The sequence below is a fragment of the Hyperolius riggenbachi genome, chromosome 3, assembly GCF_040937935.1.
Source record: "Hyperolius riggenbachi isolate aHypRig1 chromosome 3, aHypRig1.pri, whole genome shotgun sequence".
NCBI lineage: Eukaryota > Metazoa > Chordata > Amphibia > Anura > Hyperoliidae > Hyperolius > Hyperolius riggenbachi.
The window spans coordinates 470,926,012-470,945,145 of record NC_090648.1 but is presented as its reverse complement, the minus strand read 5'-3'; the positions used below and the strand labels follow the sequence as shown (position 1 = coordinate 470,945,145).

At 46.0% G+C, this 19,134-nt stretch overlaps 1 protein-coding gene across 2 annotated transcripts in view; it reads left to right on the top strand.

Moving 5' to 3' along the window:
- The window catches only part of KRAS (KRAS proto-oncogene, GTPase), a 35,907-nt gene extending 33,332 nt beyond the window's left edge, over positions 1-2,575 (top strand). The window contains exon 5 of one of the 2 annotated variants that reach the window (XM_068277998.1): positions 870-2,575. In XM_068277998.1, the coding sequence (XP_068134099.1) occupies positions 870-986 (117 nt within the window). In that variant the 3' untranslated portion in view covers positions 987-2,575. The remainder of the gene's footprint in view (positions 1-869) is intronic. The other variant, XM_068277997.1, reaches the window with a different exon arrangement.
- The last annotated feature ends 16,559 nt before the right edge of the window (positions 2,576-19,134 follow it).

Genomic DNA, 19,134 nt, shown 5'->3' with positions numbered 1-19,134 from the left:
AACTGGTGTTGATTAAAAGGAAACGTCCATATTCCTCTCAGTTTAGGTTCCCTTTAAGCCTTACCCCAGAAGTGCAAGTCGCTTAGAAAATCTCTGAAGTGTGAGGGATGTGGAGGCTGATATTTATCTAATTTTTAAACCATACCAGTTTCCTGGATGTCCTGATTCTTTGCCTCCGAGACTTTCAGCCATAGATCCTGAACAAGCATGCAGATCAGATGTTTCTGCTAGGATTAGCTGCATGTTTGAATAACACATCTGTAACAGATACTACTGACCAGAAAAATCGGCTGGATTGCCAGGCAACTGGTATTGTTTAAAAGGAGATGAATCTGGCTGCCTCCATATCCCTCCTGTCAGAAATACTTTAATGAGCCTATTAGATTTTCTTGTCTTGCTAATCCCTATTGGACAGCCTTCACTGTGACTGCTGACAGTAGCCTTGACAGGTCCTCTCTTGCCTGCTGCATAACACTTTATTTTATATATTTTATTTTTTTTCACACTAGCAACAACTAGCGCAATGGTAGAATTTTTTTTTTTTTTTTTTTTTTAAATCTTTGCACTTATGGTTGCGGTCAGTTGTCGTATTTGCGTTTCTGGTTGAGGCCAGTTATTATTGTAGCAAGAATGCTAGCTTACTGTGAGAAGTCTACTGGTCATGTGATCCACTCCTTGTGGGGCCTCATTCAGCTGCTGCTGTTGGGCAGTTGATGGTAGGGGGTCCAGTAGCCATCTCACTAGTTGGTGGTTTGCGAATACCTTTCCTCACACCTTTCATAAAATGTTGCTACATGGCATTATTTGCATATTCTAATGACCTCCTTTTTTCTCCTCCCCCTACCTTTTATCCTTTTGCAAATTCCTAGGGAGTGGATGATGCCTTCTACACTTTAGTACGAGAAATCCGAAAGCACAAAGAGAAGATGAGCAAAGAGGGGAAGAAGAAGAAGAAAAAATCCAAGTCGAAGTGCGTCATTCTGTGAATAGTGCCGGACGGGGATCCTGTTTGTACATTACACTAAATTATTAGCATTTTTCAGTTTTTACTCCTATGGGCCGTGTGGCTACCGCTTCCAAAAGCTGCATCTCCGCGCCCCCTTGTGCCAGTACCTGGGCGACGGGCGCGCCAGGAGCCGACATGCATGCATGTAGCAATCGATGTTGTACGCCCATCTGTTTCGCCACTTCCTGTCGCATGATGATCTACAGCAACACCTGGATTTATTGATTCAAACAAGAACCTGGCACTTTTTTTTTTTTCCTGATCTCTCCTCCCCCTGTGATTCACCAATTCCACAGCACGATGGTGAATTTCAACCCAACTAGCTGATTGTAAGCCTTCAGTGCAAGCTCTTTAACCCTTTCAAAGGCTGCAACCCCCGCTCCCTCCTCCCCGTCAGCATATCTCGAACTATTGAGTGCTTTTTATGTAACTAATTTTAACTTGCTCTGCTGAAGCCCCCTCTACCCACAATGTGACAAAATGGTGCTAACCGCCGTCTTTGAATCTATGTGGTATGTGCATGACTGTCTCACTCCCACCCTGTTGGAGATGAAGAATCCTATCTCTATATATGTTCCTTTTTAATCAGAGTTGGACTCGTTTTTGTTTTTTCACAATCAGGATATTAGCCTGGGACGATTGTAGCAATCTTTTTAGCCAAAACGAAAGATTTCCGGCACGTGCTCTAGGTGGCGCTGACATTTCTGGGCCTATACAAAGTATGGTGCTTAGAAATGGTGTCCCCCAGGAAAAAATGCCCCTCAAGAGCTAGCATGTTTTGGTCAATGTGTTTTTTATCTAGGTCTGGTTATAGTAATCAGTTTCCGATATTTATCCATGCTCTACAGCCTAACCCATCCACGTATCTGCGGTGGAGTTTTCCAGTATACTTCAAATGAGACTAACTGCATCTGGAAGGAATAGACCTATTGACTACAGTGTGGTGTTGCTGATGTCTGCTGCCTGTTTTGACTGTATGGGGGCTGCCATCTTGCTGGTGATGTCAGTACTATGCACTGAACAGAGAATTTACAGCCTGTTTTAACATGCTACAGTCACTTCAGCCTCTCCTGAGTGGTAGTGAAATGGTAAGGGAGTTGTCATTTCAACAGTAATTATTTGCATGCAGAGAGAAGGGGACATAAATGCTAATTAACTACAGCACAGAACGTTACTGATGTTAATCTGACCTGTGTTTTCATTTTGTCTGATTTTTAACATCCTTTGCCCCTGGAACAAGTTGCAGCATATTGGCCCTTTATGTAACAATTAATTTCCAGAAAATTCTTACACAGAGCAAAGGTAGAACTAGCCCCTCCTCCTAGGCTATAGCTCTCCCTTTCCTTCTGTTTGCCATGGCCACACTTTCTCACATCCCTCAAACTCCTCCCACCCACCCCTTTCCCGCCAACAGTTTACTGTGACTGCTTTGTAAGCATGTTGTTGCCAATGAAAGACTCCTTTATGCAGATGATCCCCACAATAGAAGATACTAGACCCGACATGCTGAAGTCAGATGTGCAAATAAACAGCACTTCTCAAAGTATAATAAAATGGACGGGGTCAAAATACCAGTTCTCAACTATGTCACTTCCCATGAGCACCTGGAAGGCTTTAAAGGACAGAATTTAGGTGCAAGGTTCCATAGAATTTTTTTTTTTTTTTTTTTTTTTTTTTTTTTTTTATAGGGTTTTATCCTGTACAGAATTGCAAACCCATAATCCCTCTAATTTTAAGTGGATGGCTTCTAGTATAGATGATTTTCAGTTAACAATCCTTCTAAAATCTACAATAGTCACAACAAAGCAATACATGAAATGAATTACAGGTATGGTATCCAACCCCTCAATGTCTATGTATCAATACATCTTCATGCTGATGGTGTGTAGAACCCAACTCCTGCGAGATCTGGGTGTGTTGAGCACAACTACTTACAGAAGTGTTTCTCAAACTTGTCCTAGTGACTCCCTAACGGTGCATGTTTTGCAGGCAACCTCCCCCTATGCACAAGTGGGGCAATTAGTGTCTCAGCTACATGGAATTTACCAAGCTGAGACACCAGTTACCTCACTTGTGCATAGGTGAGGTTGTCAGCAAAACGTGCACCGTTGTGGAGTCACAAGGACAGGTTTGAGAAACACTGGTATAAGGGCTAGTGTCTCCCATACTAAGGGCCTTTTACACTTAATCAGTTGCTCTCAGTTAAAACGGAAAGAAAAGGGATTTTCAAAGTAATGCCCATGTTTTCCAATGGCACCTTTCATACTTAATGTGTTTTAACTGAAATCTTCTTCCCAAGGCACTGCTATGGAAAAACGCGTACTGACGCATACCAACTGATTAAGTGTAAAAGGGCCCCAAGGGTGTTTAAAGTGGACCTGAACTCAGAAATCTTCTCTGCGCTAAAAGGTACAACACAGCATAATAATGTTTGAATAAGAACATTTCTTTGCAACAACCGCTACAAATCCTAAAATAAATCAGCACGGTTTCTACTTCTGATTCATGGAAGCAGTCATATATTGTTTACAGCCTGTACTTTCAAATGGGCTTATCTGCCTCGAAATCTCTAAAAAACATCTTCTCTCAGAGCACACAACAAACCACTACCTACTCAATCGCCTCACAACACCCACAAAAGAAGGAACAAGGAAGTCCTCATATGCAAATTTCAATAAAAACAAGTTCCTGTAGTGACAACTTCCCCCCCCCCCCCCCCCCCCCCCAAAGGATCACTAGCAGCTGACAGGCATTGGCAGGGTTAAAATCGCACATTCTGCACCGCATGCGAATTCGCACGAAAATTTGCATGTGAATTCGCATAGCGATGTGAATTCGCATGCGATTAAATCGCCGTGAATTCGCAAGGCAATAGTGGAAACGGGCCCTAAGAGTTCAGGTTCACTGTAAATTTGAAAGCAGGAACATGCAAATGCTCAGCTCTGATTATTTCCTCCTCCCCAGATCTTCAACTAAGCCAAATCTACCTCATTACTCTTGTGACTGGTTTGTACTGATGTTTGATTGGAGTGTGGCAGTTTCATCCATGAACCAAACTATTTTTTTTAGTCTTTTTCATCAGTGTCCAATTCATTAAATAACTTCACTTTCTCCCTGAGTGATAAGTCTACCAATTTATTGACAGCAGTAATTATCATTTTACATTTACTGTGTCTCCCTCTGACTAAAGGGACTGTGTGGTGACTGAAGGTGCCCAGAAACTGTCTTCCTCAGATGTGATCACTCAATCAGATTAGCCTGGATTGTAAGTGATCGGAAAGGCAATTATTGATTGATTGCATAAACTGGATGAATATAGCGCTCTCCCTCTAGATAGGATCATAAGCTCTAACCTCCTCTAAAGAGAACCCGAGGTGGTTAGATAGGTCACAGAGGCATGTTATCTGCCTCATAACATGCTTGGTGTGTCTGGCACACCGCCTGCGCTATAGCCCCCTGAGATTGGTGACATTATTTGTTGCCATCTTGGAGGTAAACACAGGGAGAGGGGATTTTCTCCTGTTCAAATGCCTGCCAGGGGTGTTCTTGCATGGTTTCCAGAGCTGCCATTGGTCATCCTCACTCCCTGACCACGCCCCCACCTCCCTGCACGCTGCTTGAGAGAATGCATCTCTCATCCCAGCGTTGTGACCCTATAGGTCATGAAAGTGGGCCCTTGCGGCCCACAGGAGCGACGGGTTTTGCTCTTTTGAAGAAGAAAAGGGGAAAAAAAAAAACTTGCAAAGGAAGAGAGAAGGCTCTGAGTCCTATCGAGCCTTCCTGTTACCTGTGTTTCAGCACTGGCTTCCCCTGTTAAAATCTCTCGCCGCGGGAGGCTTGGAAGTCTTCAGAAGATGGGCGGCTCTACTGCGCATGTGCAAGTGCCTGAGCGAGGGTGCTCACACATGCGCATGATTGAGTGCTTTAGGAGCTCTCAGGCTTCTGAACACTTCTGAAGCCCCCCGCGGTGGAAGAGAGCAGTCTTTGACCCATTGGTTGGATACTGTTAATGGGGGTGACAGCACTGGAATAAGGGGATTAGGAGAGGAACTGGAGGCCTCAATACATTTTGTACTCTTCCGTGAGGTGTTGTTTTTTTTTTTTATAATTCACTTCAGGCTCATTTAGAACAAGGGATAAAGTTGCTGCACTGTTATGTCTGACAGCAGTAGGGGGTGACCTTCTACCTTCATACCCTCAGCAGTTGATATGAGGGTAGGGAGCAATCTTGGATGTGTAGTAATCTGATCCTAACATTCAGTAATAACCTATAGAGAGAAATTCTTTTCTCCCGTGCAGTATAAAGAGCATTTGTGTACCGTCAAGCAAACCTATATTTAACATGCTGTGGTCAGACCGGCCAAGGGGTGTTTCTAACTGGTTCCCACTAGTTTGTGCCCTTTGCATGCTGTCATTGCTGTTCTTGAACAAGGGCCATACGAATCTGGAAACTTGATAGAGGAGAGTTGGGCCAGCTTGTTTTATTAAAGGATCTCTCTGCCCAGAAGTGAGAATTCAGTGGTAGCTGATGGTGAGCGGCACACCTACTGCACCCATGTTTAAGGGCTCCCCCTGCTGGATTCTGCACACTGTAAAAGAAATGAAAACCCCACACTAGGAGGGCAGACATCCTGAAATCAGGAATTGGGACCTTTTTTTTCCACTGAAAACTGCAAACACACTGAATGTGATCATGGGTGTTCCCCACAAGATTTTTCCATATAATTAGTATTGACATTCTTAGCCCCCCCCCCCCCCCCAAATAGTTAATAAAAAAAAAAAAAAAAAAGTATTGTAATTATTTGCTAAGAGAAAAGTAGCATTTGCTACATTTTTGTGTTTTAGGGAGATTTAATTGCATCAGTGGGAAAGGGGGGCACTGTGACTTACTTAATTGGTGGTGCCCTCGCGATCAGCACACCATGTGCGAATAGTCCTAGAAACCTGGACGATGGAAAAAGGACTCTTCTGGTGAAAACTGGAGCACTAACAGATATAAGCAGCCACTAGCGCTGGTCATATCTAGGAGATCTCCTGGGAAGCATGGGATTTTGTTTGATCAGCTGATAATTTGCAAAGCTCTGATTTGCTAGATCACACCCTGCTTTAGCACATGATCATGACTAGCAAATCAGAGACTTGCACATCTATCACCTGACCAAACTGATCACATGCTTCTTCATGACTTCTAGACATGACCATTACTAGGCCAGCCCTCTAGACCTGAAAGTAAACTCATCTTTGAAACCATTGAATACCTGATTATAACCAGACCATGTGGAGGTTCTTCTTTCTGGAGATGAGCATAATTTACTGGATATTTTGCAACAAATATGTCTTCTAGTGAGACCCTCAAACCTGTTCAGAGCTCCCCCTAATTTGCATAAGACACTACCAGCACCTCCTAGTCATACTATGTCTTCCCCCTCCCTACCTGTGTGACCGGAGCAAAATGGACTTTGTTTACCTGGAATGTATTTGGAACTATTTTTGTATAAATGTGCACATTTGTACATTGTGCTTTTTATTAATTTGTGTTCTGAAGTCCTTTTCATACGTGGTGGTTGTGCAGGACCACCTTGCCTCACCATTAACTACACATTAAAATGACCACTGTTTGAATTCCATGTTTAGTATTTTGTAGAAAACAGTCTATGATAATTGTAATTTTTTTTTTTTTGGTCTTTTAACTATAATGCATCTATTTATTGTACTGCTCTCTGGTGACTGTACTGATGTTTCTAATGAAAATGTAATCATCCTTTTATCATGAACAAAAGCTGTCCATCTGCTTGTCGGTTTTGTGCTTTGTACATCCTCTGTTCCCTGTGGCTGAAGCTAGGTACACACATCAGATAAAAGTCTTTGGAAAATGAAAGATCACAGACCAATTTTACCCCCTTCCATGTAGTATGAGAGCCATACCTACACAGTCTATTCTATTGAGCTGAACTCCCCATCAGATAAAAATCTTTGCAAGATGCTGTATACATGCAAAACCTCAGTATCTGCAAAATGCATTCATAGTCTATGATATCTACAGATCATCATACACATCTTGTTTAAGAGACATTCATCTGCAGATCAGATCCACCAGGATGGATCTTCAGATCTGTAGATGATTGTCTGATCTGCAGATGAATGTCCATTAAAGTGAACCTCCGGACTAAAAATCGACTTAGCAGCACTGAAAAGGCTTGGTGTTTCTTAACAGTTTCACAGCATCAGAACTTTGTTTCCCTTATACAAGACTCATTTTTAGCTGCACAGAAGAAAACTGCCCGGGCTTTTTTCCCCTGATGCTGTGCAAAGCATGATGGGATTTCTGATTTTGTTGTTCTTGTTTGTCTTGTTCAAATTTTTTTTTTTTTTTTTTTTTTTTTTTTTTTTTTACATTTTGAATTTGACATTTGAAGCCTAGTGTGTGCAGCTGGGAAGGGGGTTATCAGGACACAGGACAGTTGGAACTGTGTCTCCCTGCTACCTGTCGCCTCCCTTCAACCAAAAAGATGGCTGCCCCCGTGACAAAGATGGCAGCTCCCATGAATCACAAACATTTGCCTGTTCTTTTAAAACAGGGTGGGTAAGCGATTATATTACCTATCTATTCTAATTAACATAACTAAAGCAACTTGATGACAGTATGTTTGTTTAGGCTGAAGTTCCCCTTTAAGCAAGGTGTGTGATATCTGGCAGATATCGTAGACTATTAATGCAATTGGCAGATACTGATCTTTTGCATGTGTACAGCATTTTGCAAAGACTTTGCATCAAAAACTTTGTCAAATAAAAAAAAAAAAAAGTTTTTTTTACCGATTATGTCCCAGATATGTTAGGCCTAATTCACAGTACAAAGCACTAAGCACTTTTGTGTGAGAATTTAAGAGATTCCTGGCAATTTTAGTGCGATTTTGCTTTCTTTTGCAAGAGATTTTGTTTGCAATTTTTGTGTGCAAACAGGTAGTGCACTCTAACCTGGAACTTAAATATCTTTTAGGGTACGGTTCCACTAGTGCGGTGTTGAATCGCCCCAGATTCCCCACAGATGAATTCGCATGCGGTTGTATGCGAATTTTTACTGTGAATTTGCATACAATTTTGCATGGATGATGCTGTGTGCGAATTTAACCATGTCAGTGCTTGTATGTTTTCATAGATTTCATGCGAAATCGTATGCAAATTCGCATACAAAACCGCCATGTGAATTCACTATTTAAATACATTGTATGTGAATCGCATGCGGTATGTGTGGTGTCCGAATTCGGATGGCTCTTGCTGTGCAGATTTTTCCTGCACAAGATAACGCCTCCGGTTTCCTGACAAGTGGACACAGGCTCATTCCACTTTTATTGGTTATGCGAATTTGCATGCGGGGAACGCATGTGAATTCGCGTTAGTGGAAATGGCACCCTTAAAGCAAACTTGCTTGAAAAAATGCTCAGAAACTTTCTGTTCCCACGCATTTACAGGAAAAAAAATTGCTTCGAAGAGCACTTGCCCAGAAAATGGTGCAGGGCCTGTGTTTGCGTTTTGGTAAAAAAAAAAAGTCTCATATGAGCATACTCGCATAGGATTTCATTGCACAAGCGATTTAACAGTGCTTTTAAAAAATGCTAGTGATTTAAAAATAAATAAAATCCACTCAGTGTGAAACCACACTAAGAAACATTAAGCTTCATACACACGCTCAACACAAGTCTTTAACCTTTTGGGGACCGATTGTAGGTTGAATCTACGTCCAGCAGGTGGTGCTGCTGCCCTGACTGGACGTTGATTTAGCGTCCGCACTAACGAACCGTCCCGACGCGATTGTGCGCACCGGAGAGGGGAGATTAACTAGTTCCCGACCGGCTAATGCCAATGGGCGTGGCTGCGGCAGCAGCCCCAGGACCACCTAACTCCACTTGGCGTCAAGTCCTGGGGCTCTGTTTTGTAGGAGATAACGCACAGGCTGCACGCGCATCTCCTGCTCTCAGTCTCCGAGCAGCAATTGCCGCTCGCGAGACTATTGGGCGAAACACATACAGGTAGTACAGCGCTGCAATCAGCAGCAGCGCTGTACTGGGGACAGCCGTGTGACACAGCTGTCCCCCCTGGGGGACAAGAGAGCGATTCGGCTCTCATAGGCTGAAGTCTATGACAGCCGATTGCGTGATTGGCTTGGCTGCAGGAGGGAGGGTTATAAGAAAAAAAAGGTAAATTTTGTTAAATACAAACAAACCCAGACATAAATATTTAATAAAAACAAACACCTGGGGGGGGGGGGGGGGGGGGGGGGGGGGGGGGGGGGGGGGGGGGTGGGGCGCCGCATCAGACACCCATCAACAGAGAGCTCTGTTGGTGGGGAGGAATCACTCGTGCTGTGCGGCCCTGCAGCTTGGCCTTAAAGAGAACCCGAGGTGTGTTTAAAGAATGTTATCTGCATACAGAGGCTGGATCTGCCTATACAGCCCAGCCTCTGTTGCTGATCCCAAACCCCACTAAGGTCCCCCTGCACTCTGCAATCCCTCATAAATCACAGCTGTGCTGTGAGGCTGTGATTACATCTGTAGTGTCAGTCTCAGCTGCTCCCCCGCCTCCTGCATAGCTCCGGTCCCTGCCCCCATCCCTTCCCTCCAATCAGCAGGGAGGGAAGGGATGAGGCGGGGACAGGAGTTCTGCAGGAGGCGGGGAGAGCAGCAGACTGACACTATAGAGATAAACACAGCCAGCTCTGACAAGCTGTTTGTCAGCAGCCTGGCTGTGATTTATGAGGGATTGCAGAGTGCAGGGGGACCTTGGGGTTTGGGATAGCAACAGAGGCTGGGCTGTATAGGCAGATCCAGCCTCTGTATGCAGATAATATTCTTCAAACCCACCTCGGGTTCTCTTTAAAGCTGCAGTGGCCATTTTAGTTAAAATTGGCCTGGTCTTTAGGGGGGGAGGGGGGTTACCACTGTGGTCTTAAAGTGGTTAAGCTGTCATATGACATCTCTCCTCAGTGATCAGCAGCCATCTCCTATGGCATCTCCTATGGCTACTGATCACGTGATCATTACGATCGCTGGCAGATTGTAGTGATCACTGACAGCTGCGACGGTAGGGGGGAAAGAGGATTCACTCAAGCCGCGACTCGGAAATGAGAGGCAGTAGGAGCAGAGGGGTTCGCTGCGGCTTGTCGCTGGAGCCTGGAAGGTGAGTGAAAGCAGCTGCTGAACGGGGGACACCTGACCGCACAGGGGGACACAGCCCAACAAGACCCTGCAGGGATCTGGCTGCCCTTACCCCCCAAATGCGCCCCCCCCCCCTTCAGCAAAAACGCCTGGTCCTTAAGGGGGGTTAGGCGGCCGGTCCCAAAAGGGTTCAACCAAAATGAGTTGTTTGCTATTGTTCATGCAACTGATAAGACGCATGTTGTATTGATTTGAGCTGCGTGATATCAGTTGTTTGAACAATAGCAAACGTTTCATTTTTTGGTTGTTTCAACAACAAAAGGTGTCTTGATAATTGTGCATTCAAAAGACTTTTGTTGAGCGTGTGTGTATGGGGCTTCAGAGCCATGTGCATTTGGTTTGTCCATCCAAGGCTTATATTTCAATGTCTTGTGGATTTTTGAGAGAGGATTACACTTTCCTGGTCTAAACAAATCACTTGGTAAAACAACTAAAGCCCCATACAGACGCTCAACAGTGGTCTTTTATGCAGCACAATTGTCAAACAACTTTTTTGTTGTGAAACCACAAAAAAAAAGTCTTTACAAATTTTGCATTAAAGTATTTTGCTATTCAAACAGCAGATAAGTCAATCCAACCATTGGATTGCCTTCTTATCAGCTGTTTGAACAATAGCAATTTTTTTTTTTTTAAATAGGTGTTTCACAACAAAAGTTGTTTGTGAATTGTGCTGGATAAAAGACCGCTGTTGAGCGTGTATTGGGGCTTAAGGGTACCCATGCATTACTTTTCATGAAAGTACACCCGAGGTGAAAATAAACGAATGAAATAAATGATTGTATCTATCCTCGTTCTAAAAATAACTTTTTAACCCTCCTGGCGGTTTATTAAAATCCGCCAGGGGGCAGCACAGCCGTTTTTTTTTTATTATTATTATTTTTTTAATATGTAGCGAGACAAGGTCTCGCTACATGATAGCCGCTGCTCAGCGGCATCCCCCCATCCCGGTCAAAGATTGGGATCTCCTGGAGGGCTTCCCCCCCGTTGCCATGGCGACGGGCGGGATGATGTCACCGACGTCAAAGGGGACTCCGATCCACCCCCCAGCGCTGCCTGGCACTGATTGGCCAGGGAGCGCACGGGGTCTGAGGGGGGGGGGGCTGCGGCGCGGCGGATCGGATTGCACACACAGCTAGCAAAGTGCACCTGATCGGACAAAGTGCTAGCTGCGTGTAGCAAAAAAAAATTATGCAAATCGGCCCAGCGGGGCCTGAGCGGTGCCTTCCGGTGGCATAGCCCGAGCTCAGCTCGGGCTTACTGCCAGGAAGGTTAGGATAGTCCACAGTTTTATTTTATGTTTAACTCTACTTTTTAGGTTTTAATGTTTATTGTTTTTGCTCAATGACACATTCATTGAAGTATGCCAGAGCTAAAATCTATGAACTATTGAACTTTTTTTTTTTTTTTTTAATCTCTCTCCTGCTCTCAGAATTCATTTTCTGCTAGGAAAGTTTTAAGCCCAATCTACACGATACGATTCTTTGTACGATTCGATTACGATCCGATTAAATCCAACATGTCCGATCAGGATTCGATTTGCCATTGCAAAACAATGGCAAATCAAATCGAATCCTGATCGGACATGTCGGATTTAATCGGATCGTAAATAGAATCGTAATCGAATCGTACAAAGAATCGTATCGTGTATATTGGGCTTTAGAATTTCTTATCAGTAAGGGTCACGCTGTAGTCACTTCCTGTCTGAGTCGGCCACTTTCATACCTGATATTTAACTCCTTTCAGGCAGAGAAAGAAAAAAAGAAACACAGCATAGTTATTTGTGTGCCTGGCACTGTACATACCCATGTCTATCTCATCATGTCACCTCGGGTATCTTTTTACCTCCTGAGCATTACACTCAGGAAATTTTGCTAGCCTGAGTTCCCATGGTTAATTTATTAGATCCAATGGCTGCAAAAGCTTTAGCTAGCACTAGACTAGCTAGTATAGGTGGCCAGCACCTGTGATCCAGCCACTTATACATTACCCAGCCTGGCTCCAGCAATCACCGCAGCCTCCCCGCACAGCTCCGGTCTTCTCTATCTTCATCTCATAGTGTTCTAAATCCACTAGTATTTAGTAGCTGGCAAAGGGCTCTTTCACACCAGAGCCCCTTTTCAGCGTTTTAACGCAAAGTCTATACTTTGTGTTAACCAAGGTAAAAGGAAAGTCCATAGACTTTCATTTTACCTTTCACACCCAACGCTGCGTTTCGATGCGACGCATCCGGGAGCATTTTATCGTCGGGAATTGGCGTTTCCCCGTCGGGTTAATTGATACTACCGCCGCTACTCAGTGTTGCACAGCAAATTCCCAACGACATGACGCCGCCATGCGTGCAGGAGCCGTTCTCCTGCACACGTTGTAATGTGTAACCGGCCTAATTAACAAACAAAACAAAAAAAAATAACTCTACCGTAAAAGCTAAGTGCAATTTTAGCTAATTAAAATAAGTTATTTTAAAGTACTGAATATTCTGGTGTATAAAACTACTTTTTAACCCTTGAAAATCTTCTGAAGTCAGGGGTTGTCTTATACGCCGGGTGTCATTGATGCCGGGTGATATGCCCTATCCTGTTACCGCCTCTCGGATCTCGCTGCTGAGGACTGGAGTGAAGCGGCGCAGGTGCACATATGCGAGATCTGAGAGCAGAGGAGGTAAATAGGATACAAGGGTGGGCCAGAAGGGTGACCGAGGCGTTTTATGGGCACAGCACAATCTATTCTTCCATACCGCTCTGATAAACAGGTAGACAAGGCGAGCTTACCAATCCACTTAGGGAGAGTTGACCAATCCAACCAGTCAATCGCCTATAAACTGTAATATACTGTATAGCACCAGTATATTAATTTTTTTTTATTTGGTGTGCATTGGAAGAGGGGTAGTCTTATAAGGTGAGTATATCCCATATGAGTATATATTTTAACTGGAAAAGTTGGGGGTCGTCTTATATGCCGGAATATACGGTATGAACAAAAGGTTAATCCCATAATTCAACATCAATACATCACAAAAACTCGTAGTGATTCCACTTCTCCATGACATCACTGAGGACGATGTAGCCATGTCAGGGTGAACAGGGTGCTGTGCGTCTGAGGACATTTGGGCACTGCCATAGGCTGCAATGTGAATTAAAGTTAATGGGAACCGCATTTAAAAAAATGAAGCAGATACCTAAGGAGAGGGAAGGCTCTTGTTCCTGCGCTGGCTCCCCCGTTTCAATCCGCCGCCCATCTTCAGGAGCACTCGGGCTCCCGGAAGACTTCTGAAGCCTCCTTCAGCTGGGGGAAGCAGTATTTGACTAATTTAGTTAAATACTGCTACAGCAGAAGCCAGTGCAGTAACGAGGGCATTGAGAGAGGAGCGGAAAGGCTCTATAGGACCCAGGCCTTTGGTATCTGCTTCATTTTTTTAAAATGTGGTTTCCATTGACTTAAAGGGAACCTAAACTGAGAGGGATATGGATGTTTCCTTTTAACCACTTGCCGACCGCGCACTCATACCGCGCGTCGGCAAAGTGGCAGCTGCAGGACCAGCGACGCAGTATTGCGTCGCCAGCTGCAGGCTGATTAATCAGGAAGCAGCCGCTCGGGCGAGCGGCTGCTTCCTGTCAATTCACGGCGGGGGGCTCCGTGAATAGCCTGCGGGCCGCCGATGGCGGCTCGCAGGCTAAATGTAAACACAAGCGGAAATAATCCGCTTTTACATTTGTATGGCGCTGCTGCGCAGCAGCGCCGTAAGGCAGATCGGCGATCCCCGGCCAATCAGCGGCCGGGGATCGCCGCCATGTGACGGGACGGCCCGTCACTGGCTGCACAGGACGGATAGCGTCCTGTGCAGCCCTGATCTCCGGTTGGGGAGCAGGTAGGAGAGGGAGGGGGGAATTTCGCCGCGGAGGGGGGCTTTGAGCTGCCCCCCCCCCGCCAGCCACATGCAGGCATGAGAGATCGGACCCCCCCAGCACATCATCCCCCTAGTGGGGAAAAAAGGGGGGTGATCTGATCTCTCTGCCTGCTACATGATCTGTGCTGGGGGCTGCAGAGCCCACCCAGCACAGATCACTCAGCACAGCGCTGGTCCTTAAGGGGGGGGTAAAGGGTGGGTCCTCAAGTGGTTAAACAATACCAGTTGCCTGGCAGTCCTGTTGATCTCTTTGACTGTAATAGTGGCTGAATCACAGACCTGAAACAAGCATGCAGCTAATCCAGTCTGACTTCAGTCAGAGCAGCTGATCTGCATGCTTGTTGAGGGGCTGTGGCTGAAAGCATTAGAGACACAGGATCAGCAGGAGAGTCAGGCAACTGGTATTATTTTAAAAGGAAAAACCCATTTCCTCTCAGTTGAGGGTCCCTTTAAGGCTATAGTGGTGCTCAGTGAGTAATTTGGGTGCCAGCAAAAGACACCCAGTGGTGTAATTACAATTCATGGGGCCCCCAATGTTCCGTTGGTGCTCTTACGGCCTTGGGGCCCATCTCATAAGGGTCTTAAAACAAGTGTGGCCATCGTGATCTTCACACCCATAACAATTGTAGCCACAAAAACACCTCATCTGAAGAATAGTCCCCTGTATGGGAGGAAGAGGTTAGTAGATGGGGCTCCCCTCTAGTTACACCTCTGACTGAGCCCAAATTCCGATAAAAGCGTGAATTCGGCCGCCAGCAGTATCTGGAAGCCAGACTGCATCTTACCCCCAACTGTATGGCGTCTTGGAGGAGGAATAGTAAATAACGGTGCCGGGGAATTTGCCATAGGGTGAGCTGTATTTTGGTTTTGATTGTGCACAAATTTCCCAGTGCCCTTTTTACATATGCCTCTATTAGGCCCGGTGCACATTAGCGTTGAGCGGAAAGTATACTGTACAAACCGTCTGGTAGGCGAACTGATCCAATGTTAACCAATGTATCCGTTCACATGCATCCGCTTGTACGGATCTGTTGTCCGTTCCGCTCAGCGGACAAAAAATGCCGCAGGACCTATTTTTCCGGACCGTTGTGCCCAGCGTAATGGAAACGGAAGGTTTTGCAGCTGCATAGGAACAAATAGAAAACTGACAGTTTACAGCACACAGGCTGTAAAAACGGAGTCTTTACCTGATCCTGATGGCCGCATCCGTACGGCCGGACCGCAATAAAACGCTAATGTAAACCGGGCCTTACACCGCCCCTTTTTGCATTCACAGTGGTCATCCACCATGGCAGATCTTGATAAAAATGCCATTATTTTTTCTCAGAAAGGGGGTCATCGGTTTCATTTTGGGAAACCTTACCAAGTAAGTTTAATTCACGTCAACAGCAAAATACATAAGCAGTGATGGGGATGTGGCTGCTCTGTTCATGGCACTCACTTTACTCTCACCCCGTTTATTGCACACACCTCGTTTTGGATTGCCTGATGCACTTTTAACATGGAATAAAGCCTCTTGCAATTTCATAGAGTCCAGGAGGAGTACGAGAGAAATCACAGCCGAGAGACTTGGGCGCAGGGTACAGCCGATATACGGCGGCGTTAATTGCTATTCCCCCTCCAGGTCCACGTGGATGGTAAAGATTGATGTAATTCAGCTTCCAGCTATTGCTGGCTTCCTAATTAGTGTTTTAAAAGTAACTTCAGCTCCGTCTTCTGATGGCACCGAAGTTACTCCCTGTGCGCCGCTATAGCTGTAATTCCTATTATGGTCTATGGTGGCACTGGCTGCGCCAAAATCTCCCTAGCTCTAATCGACGTGCTCGGTCCAGCAGTGCCGCTTCCTGTTCTTACATAGTGTGTATGCAACCCCTGTAAAGCACAATAGAGTATGTTGGTGCTTTATAAATCAATATTTATAACTCATCGGCATGCTGTACAGTCACATTTCACACATCACGCCCCTATTCCTTCACAGGTTGTAATGCAACAAAGTAAGATGTACACCAAGGGGGGGTTTCAATATACAAAGTTTGTCTCGCACACACTAAAGGATTCCACTTAAGTTCATGCAGTGAGTGCTGAAGAAGGGATGAGACCCCTTGTTGAATATATGCATATGAAGAAGCTAGCACATCCAAGAATTATCTTTATTGTTATCTGAAAATAAGCCAACGTTTCGGAGCCATGCAGGGCCCCTTTAGCAAGGCACACATTTTCACAGATGAGAGCAAAGCCTGCTTGATGCACATCACATCTGTGAGTGCAAAGAGGAGCAGAGACTCCCCACCTAACCTTTTAGGCTTACCCTGAAGCGGCTGACAGTTGTGTGCCTAGAGCAACGTGTGCCTTGATAAAGGGGCCCTGTGTAGCTCTGAAACATTGACTTATTTGCAAGATAACAATAAAGATGTGTCTGTGGGACAGGCTTGTGGTGTCTTGGAGTGCCTGTGCAGTAAGCCGGAGCTACTTGTGCATGCGCAGATCCATGCTACTGAGCAGCCGTGCTTGTGCCAGAAAAGGAGGGCAGCTTTGATGTGAAGGAGGGCCACAGGCAGCAGCGAAGGACCTCAGACCGTGGGAAGCCTCTGAGGGATCCAGAGGCTTTCCTCTCAGGTATTTGCTTTTTAGCAACATTTTCAGCCCTTTAACTCTTCCAGACAGAAAAAAAAGAAAAGGAACACAGCCTAGGTATTTTTTATGCTTGGCACTGTACACACATTGGCATCTCATGTCACCTCAGATACACTTTAAGAGCCAACAAGGGAAGGAGCCCTTGGAAATAGGGGCAGCAGAAACTTCACCACTCACGTCCCCAGAGTTGTTTATCTCTCTAAAACCACCAAACATCCGTTCTGGGCAGAGTGACTCTTGGCTTAACACATAGAGCCGACTCTCTCTGACACATTTATTTTCTCAAGACAATTTATAAAGAGAAGCCTATTGTCTTCTCTCAGTCTATAAAGCATGGCATCTCACAATCCGCCCCATACTTCTGGTAATTGAAGTCACTGGGCCTTATGTACTAAGATTTTCCCAATCCTGGACAACCTAACTGATCTGAAGACCTCAACTAAATTGTTGAAAATGAATGTTAAAGTGACTGTTAAAGTGGACCCATATAAAAAACACAAGATTTCAGAAATAACATCTATTTTCTAAATTAGAATAATAAATAGCAGCCTTTTTTCAGCTGCATGATGACAAATATAAAATATTTTACATTTATTGGAGGAACCCCTCCCTTCCTTTCAAATTGCTGGGACAAAATCCAGCAAACTGGTAAAGTAGGCGGTGTCCAGCAATGGAGGAATTGCTAATGGCTGCCCCCAGTATAATCCTAGTTATGAAAAGAGAAGGGTGAAAAGCATGCACTAAAATGCTCATAGGCTTGAAGGAGTGTTTATTTATCTTTTTATGTGTCAGAGTGGTGCAACTAAATATTTTTAATTTAAAAAAAATGTTTGGTTTGGGTCCGCTTTAAGTGGGGTTAAAAAAAAAAATTGTACTTACCTGGGGCTTCTTCCAGCCCCCCAAAATACTTTAGGTCCTTCGATGTCATTCTGCCCCCCTCCATTGTGCCCGTCAGCTCTGGATTAGTGTTGGGCGAACACCTGGATGTTCGGGTTCGGGCCGAACATGGGCCAGATGTTCGGCATGTTCGGCCCAAACGCCGAACTCAATGGAAGTCAATGGGACCCCCGAACATGCCCATTTTGGGGTCGCTGGCATAAGGGGGGAGCATGCCCCGATCGCGGGGGGGTCAGAAATTCCCCCCACCCCCTCCGCTAGCGCTCCCCCCTCTGCCCGCTTCCCCATAAAAAAAGTTTCAGGCAAGTTAAATAGTACCTGGTGGCTGGCACTGGCAGTGGAGTGAGGAGGAGGAGGAGTCCGAGTAGCAGAGTGACGCGTTGAGGCCGGGCAGCGGGCGGTTCAGCGGTAGTACCCTTGTGGTACTTCCGCCCTTTCTCTGACCTCAAGTCCTCTACGTGATGACGCATACGAGGGTACGCGTGACGCGTACCCTCGTATGCAGAGGACGTGAGGTCAGAGAAAGGGCGGAAGTACCACAAGGGTACTACCGCTGAACCGCCCGCTGCCCAGCCTCACTCTGCTACTCGGACTCCTCCTCCTCCTCACTCCACTGCCAGTGCCAGCCACCAGGTACTATTTAACTTGCCTGAAACTTTTTTTATGGGGAAGCGGGCAGAGGGGGGAGCGCTAGCGGAGGGGGTGGGGGGAATTTCCGACCCCCCCCCGCGATCGGGGCATGCTCCCCCCTTATGCCTGCGACCCCATAGGGGGGCCGTATTGCGGCATGTTCGGGCGAACAGGGGCCCTGTTCGGCGGGCATTGAAAAGTTCGGGCGAACCCGAACTAAAAAGGCCGAACACCATCAGGTGTTCGGCCGAACTCGAACATCACCCGAACAGGGTGATGTTCTGCAGAACCCGAACAGTGGCGAACACTGTTCGCCCAACACTACTCTGGATAAGTCTGCAACTAGCTCAGTTATGGACTACTGCACATGCACGGTCCTGGCCACACGCCTCCTCAATCACTCTCCTATAGCCGGGAGCGTTCCACGCATGTGCAGTTGTAAGGTTTACACACTGCATGTGCAGAATGCTGCCGGCCACAGGATCATGGTCGAGGAAGTGCATGGTGTAATAGTGGCACAATGGAGAGGACCTGACTGACTAAGCGGGGCTGGAATAGGGTAAGCAAAATCCAACTTTTTTCTCTCACTTAAAGTTGTCAAGCAACTGCTACCCATAGCACTACTTACCTGGGGCTTCCTCCAGCCCATGGCAGCCGCCATGTCCCTTGCCACAGCTCTGCTGGCCTTCTGTGCAGTACGTTCACAGACCACGTGGAGGTGATTGACAGCAGAGCTCGCGCACGCGCAGTAGAGGACGTCCTGGAGGTCGTCCTGAGCACCGTCGGGGAACAGGGCCAGCGGAACTGCGGCGAGGGACATAGCGGCTGCCGGGGGCTGGAGGAAGCCCTGG